The sequence below is a fragment of the Dipteris shenzhenensis genome, chromosome 9 (assembly GCF_047967505.1).
Source record: "Dipteris shenzhenensis isolate YYH24624 ecotype China chromosome 9, Dip_SZ_1.0, whole genome shotgun sequence".
NCBI classification, from domain to species: domain Eukaryota; kingdom Viridiplantae; phylum Streptophyta; class Polypodiopsida; order Gleicheniales; family Dipteridaceae; genus Dipteris; species Dipteris shenzhenensis.
The window spans coordinates 4,746,884-4,753,097 of record NC_141604.1 but is presented as its reverse complement, the minus strand read 5'-3'; the positions used below and the strand labels follow the sequence as shown (position 1 = coordinate 4,753,097).

The 6,214-nt window shown below is 45.3% G+C and overlaps 1 protein-coding gene across 1 annotated transcript; it reads right to left on the bottom strand.

The window, feature by feature from the left end:
* Positions 1–3,257: 3,257 nt before the first annotated feature.
* Positions 3,258–5,041, bottom strand: LOC147898108 (uncharacterized). Its single transcript, XM_087378804.1, has 3 exons — positions 4,782–5,041; positions 4,269–4,705; positions 3,258–4,081 (listed from the first exon to the last, which is right to left on the bottom strand). The coding sequence occupies exons 1-3, from the start codon at positions 4,944–4,946 to the stop codon at positions 3,640–3,642; spliced, it is 1,044 nt and encodes a 347-aa protein (XP_087234930.1). The 5' UTR covers positions 4,947–5,041; the 3' UTR covers positions 3,258–3,639.
* Between the last annotated feature and the right edge of the window lie 1,173 nt (positions 5,042–6,214).

The following is a 6,214-nucleotide window of genomic DNA, read 5'->3' as shown; positions in this document are numbered from 1 at the left end:
GCTCGCAATGGAGTCGACCACATAAAAGCTCGCAATGGTAGATTGGTGAAGAACCCACAGGGAGAGGTTATTGCATCATCGGTGATGCAAAGTTTTACATCTTCTAGCATTAAAACACCGCACAGCCCGGCTGGAGACTCTAGATTTTCGTCTCCAACAGGGTTAGGGATTGCTACAAATGGGCACCGAGGATGATGGGGCTTCACATGGGAACATGGCAAGCCTTGGCAAATCATAGCATTATTGCCAACAAACGCCCCGCGAGAATGGCCTGTTAAGGGGCAGCCTATGATAGACGCTGAAGGAGCTACCAAGGGAGTTAAGGACTTGGACCATATCCTCCACAAATTTGTGCCCACCAAAGGTATCAAGATGCATATCGCTCAACTTTGGCTCAAGTTTCTTCTTTAGCTTCGCTTGTTTACCCTCACCTTTCTAGCTCAAAAAATTTGCATCTACTTTAAGACACGTCTAATTCAACCCAAGCCACTTGCAAACAAGAGCTCTTTTTTTGAAACAAGGTGAATGATATTCAATCATTCATAAGGCCTGCCCAAGATCAAAAAAGTAAACAAAAAGGAATCCATTGGAAATGGTATGGAGGAAGACCGGAGGAGATAAAAGGGAGAGAGAGAGAGAGAGAGAGAGAGAGAGAGAGAGAGAAGGTGGAGATTGTGAGTAAGAAGACTTGAGGAGATAAAGAAGAAAAGAGAGAGAGAGAGAGAGAAAGTCAACCACTTTAAAGTCTGCATTGAAGTCCAATGAAGAAGAGCCAATAGGAAAAATGCACTTTCAAAAATTCAAGAAATGCCTAATTTCTACTTTGCCAATATTGCATCATTGCTAAGGTTACCCAAAGGGCAAGCCAAAAAAATCTGGGAGGTCGATTTGTGAGAGGTTTTGGTGGGAGAGGAAGGTAAGAGGTTCGGGTGGGAGAGGAAGGTGAGTAGTTGTTTGCAGGATTCATTAACCTAAGTTACATTATAATTAATGAAAATTGCATCTTCCATTCCCCCGTCCACCCTGCCTACCTTTGCCTCGCCACCCTGCCTGCCTCCGCCTCAACCTATGCTCCCTATGCCTCTCCACACACCTCTCTTCCCTCTACTCAACCCCCCCCCGCCTCCCCTCTCCCTCTAGTCAACCTCTACTCCCCAACTACTACTCTCCCTCGACTCAGCCCCCTGCCCTCCCCTTCCTTTCTCTCCACTCATACCCCTCTCCCTCTCCCTCTCTTCTCCCCCTCCAACTCAGAGACCCCCCTTTCCGCTCTATTGACTCGACCTTCTCCCTCCAGCTCAACCCGACCTCCTTTGTCTTGCCAACGCTTAGATTCAAGTACACAAACTAGGAGGAGATGGATGCGTGAGCAAGAGTGGAGGAGGCAGGCATAGGGAGCAAGAGATGGATGTCGAGCATAAGGAGCACAAGGAGATGAAGCGTGAGGCGTAAGCGAATCGGGTTTGCCCTCCCTTATACCCTGTGCGAGCTGCTGCGAAAACTCTGGAAGGCACTACAACCTCTCAAAACAGATGACACGTGGCATAACCTTCATCTCCCAAACAATCTTAGGTTAATTGGGACCTTTAAACCACTCCCCTTTACACCACTTCCCCACTAATTAATTGGCTTAAGGTATTGTTCGTCTTCTCTCCACCATTGTCGATCTCTTTCAACAGGGCCTTAAGGTTTAGGGTTTAGGTCTTTGCCAAAAGTGTAAAGGTTTGAGTCTAGTTCTTGTACACTCTGGTGCATGAGACGATGTGAGGATTGCAAAGCGTGCGGTGAGATGTGTGATCCCCTCTGCTTACAGACGGTCGAGCATTGATTGACGCTACAGTCTTTGCTCAACATACACTGTAAGCTATATAAAAAATGGCCCCTACTTGCGATCGAGTTCTGATTTTTGTTCTACTCCCAAGGAAGGTTCTTTTGACATTTTCTTTGGAATTTGTGGTCGTGGATCAATATCCAGCTAATCCCCTTGCTTGTTCTGGTCAGTATTATAGCTTTAGTTTTGAGTGCGTTTGTTTCCGCACCTGCACATGGATGTCATACACGATCTCTTGCTTCTGTTCTTGTTTTTGTCTCCGCACCCCACACAATCTGTTCAACGATATCGTCCCTTCGCCGCCCTTATAATCTGCTGTGGCTAAGTTGACATAAATCGTTTCGCCAAACTTGCTCCGACTCGAATGCAGAAAATGTCAAATCGTTTTTGTGCTATCTTTACATCTCTCGCACTCTCACAAATGACAATCTGCTGGCGAGGATCACCTATTGAAGCTGATTTCCAAACATTTGTTTCTACCTTAATCTTGCCCAAAACGATCTCTAGGTGAGGGGGGTTTTACTTTCAGACGAGACTCTCTAGAGAAGTTGGCCCCGTCTCTTTTTTGTGTCTTGGAAACCTTGCCTAGATTTATCCAATAGAATGGCTTTTGCACTACACATTGGACGAAAAGTTCTTTTACTCCTTTCACTGAGAAGGATTCTTGAGATATGAGAAGATGTAATTATTTATTCAGTTGATGGTAGAACGATGCCCTTTTCCACGACACTGATTTTGCTTACGAGTTGCGTGTAGAGAGTTATGTTGCAAACCTCATCCTACAAGTTTTAAAGCTACTTGCTTGGTAGTAGGATTTACAGCGCTTGCAGGGGGGTCTTTGATAGTAAGCTGTTTGATTGGAAATGGACAAATATGGGGATTGCGTGTTATGACTTGTGAGCATCTAACTCTGGCTTTACTGGAAAAACTGTCTTTGATTTTAACTTTTCGGATGCTTTTTTGGTTTCAATATTGGCCTGGATCCACTCGCACACGAAATCTATCCAGCCCTGGAATTTGAAGACGTGCCGTACCTTCATACTGAGGGACAAAATCTGACAGCGGCCTTCAAAAGTAAGTAAATAGGCGTAAATACATATATTTATATGCAAAAATTTGCAGGACAAACTGACAGTGGCCTTCAAAAGAAGTAAATAGGCGTAAATTAAATGCAAAAAATTAAACCTTGTTCAATTGTTGGCCTGCATTTGCAACCTGATTTTTTTCATTGGCCTTCCCTAGAATGTCTATAAGGGCTTTGAAACCCGTTGAAGGCTTCAAATTCAGGGCTGAATCCGTCCCCCCCCCTTTGCCCCCTCGGGCCCCACACGCTTGCATGTATGTATGTATGTCCTCTTGCAAATGTAATTTTAGTGGCAGTGAAATTCCCAGGTCTAGAATTCAGCATAAGAAGTTTATTGTTCAAATTTGAAAAAATTCCCCACCTCGGACAAGGGAGTTATCCAGACAATCTAATACTCAAACAGACCCATGCCATTGGTTAACCTTGTACGCATTATATAACACTATATTTTCCGTTTTAGTGACATAACTACCATGTACAAGCTCAAGCCAGCAAAGCATCGACATCAGCAGCCTTACAAAGAGGTGAGCAAGCTTGTTGTAATTGGAGTAAAAGGGAGCCAAACTTGGAAGACCAGACTCAACTTATCTGGACCTTGAGTGACGCATGTGAAGAGGCCTGGTCACCGTCGTAACATTGCAATCAGCTCCTGCTAGAAAGCTGAGTATGCCCATTGCTGACATTTTGGATGGCTGAACATCCATGAGTCGTAGTGCACTAGGTATCAACCGGCTCCAAAAAGCCTCTTGATGCCTGCCTTCTGTTCCGGAGTAAGCCTATTGGGAAATTTAACATCAAACTTTAATTTCAGGTTGCCCCTCTTGCCCGGCTCTTTTGCAATAGGCATTCCTTCCCTCGGTATAACCTTCTCGTAACCTGGGCTGATGACCTCATTAATAGGAATAGTTAATGTGCGTCCATCGAGTGTGTTTAACGTCACATTAGTGCCTGTAAGTGCATCCGCTAGCGGAATCTTCTGGTTCACAATCAAATCATTCCCATCTCGTTTGTACACCTCATGAGGTCTTTCATCAATAACGAAAACCAGGTCTGCAGGAACAACGTTCGGCTGTTCATGGCCTTTCTCAGGAAAGGTTATCTTTGTACCTTTCTTCCAGCCCGGTTTTACGTCAATTGTTAGTATCTCCTCCACAGGCATTGTTTTCCTGAAAAAGGAAAACAAAAAATCATCATTTCAACCGCTCGCAAGCCCACATCTTTATAAAGAAATTTCCTAAAATTCTAGTCCTCACATAATCATGTATCAGATGAGAGAAAAAGTCACATGTGCCAATCCAGAAACGAGATTGCAAAGGGCATTAAAACTTCGAATTGGCACATAAAGCCTCATACCCGCTAGCGTCTGCGATGTTCCGGGATATCTTCATCTTTCTTGTAGAGCCACTATATAGCTCTTCTAACGTACATGGAAGCTTGCTTTCGAGTGGAGCTGCTTTCCTAGGACCCGAAGGGGGTGCAGGTTCACCAAACGACCGGAAAACGTTCTCTGTGCCACCAAAACCTCCGAACATGCTATCCCCAAACGGGCTCCTGGAACTTCTCCCACTCATGCCTCCTAATCCTCCCATACTGAAAGGACTAGATCCACCAAAAAATTCAGCAAAGATATCGTCCGCATTCCTGGGGTTGAATCTGAAGACGCTAGGCCCGCCACCATTTGCAAACCCAGCACCGCCTGCACCCGCGGCTCCTGGAGGAGGAACGTTGCCTTTCAACCCCTCCTCGCCATACTGATCGTAAATTGCACGCTTTTGGGGGTCACTGAGCACCTGGGAGCCAGAGAAACATCAAGATTAACAACCGACAGATTCGAAAGCGGGGAAGGAGAAAGGATTGGAGACAAACCTCATACGCTTCGGAGATTTGCTTGAATTTGGCTTCGGCTTCCTTCTTGTTGTTAGGGTTCTTGTCAGGGTGCCATTTCATGGCGAGTTTACGGTAGGCTTTCTTGAGGTCGTCATCGGAGGCAGATTTGGGGACCTTGAGGATGTTGTAGTAGTCGACACCCATCGAAAGGGGAAGGGGAAGGGGAGGGTTTGGCTATGGAGGCAACGAAGCTTGAAAGCAGAAAATGAAGAATTGAGAAAGAGAGGAAGATGATTGATTGATTTGATCACGTTCTACGGGTGTCTCGAAAGCACTCCTCGTGAGCTTACCTGGACCCCCTCCCTGCTTGCCACCTCAGCTTCTCTTGTTGAGAAAGGAATATCGGAATGATCCCCCGTCTCCATACAGATATTCCTTTGGGAGACGTGCAGCATCCGGTTGCTTGTCATGCCGACCAACGATCTTTCCTGAGCCTCAAGGGCTGCCGCAAATGTTGACGTTGACAGGGGCGACGTTCTACTGGTTGTGTAAGCGTCATCAAGTTTGATTCCACAGGTTACGTAGGACATCAACGCTAGTCGCGACCTTGACGGGGCGCACATCGGACTTGCAAAAGGAGTGTTCATTAATGTGGCACACAACTATTCAAGCATGGAATTGTCTGGTAGAAGGATAGGTCCCCCCCTGCCTACCCCCTACTAAGCATCCATCAAGAGTAGTAGATCCAATTGCAAACTTTGTTACGCAATGGCCATTACAACCAAATAAGATGAGATCATACGGGCACAATGTCCACACTATGTGAACATCACACATAGGCAGTCACCTTTGTTCCCACGTCCTTTGTCACTGGATTGCCCTCACCTGGACCCCCTCCCTCCCTGCTACCTTAGCTTCTTTTACCTCCACACGGGCCTCGATGAGGAAGGAGGACACGACCACATTAGCTTCTAAGGAGTCTCCAAAAGTTTCAAGCTTGTTTGCCATCTTATTATTTTAAGAACCTTGGAATTGGCATAGGATTCCTCTGTAGAATCTAGATTAATCCTCTACCAACTCACATCCTTCACAGTTGGACCATCAAGTGGGAGGATGAATGCAAAGTAGGTCAATTCTTTTTCATCAAAGGGTTGTGACATAGATGGATAATTATGATAGACAGTAATGGAAATCGCCCCAAAAATACAATTGCAAAATTCGCACGTGAGAGTTAAGAGCTGCCTCCTCATAAACAAAAAGTGAGATTACAGTAGCCATGCCCACAAACTCATAAATTACCACAACCATAGAAACAAAGAACAAGAAAACGAGAAAGAAAGAAGAGAAATGATGCGTCATGGGGTCCAATCTACCCCCTTTAGATGTTGGCTCTTGCATCCCATCTTGAGTATTTATAATTCAAGTATATTCCAAAAGTAAAGAACAAAAAATAGTACATCCAAAAGCATCCC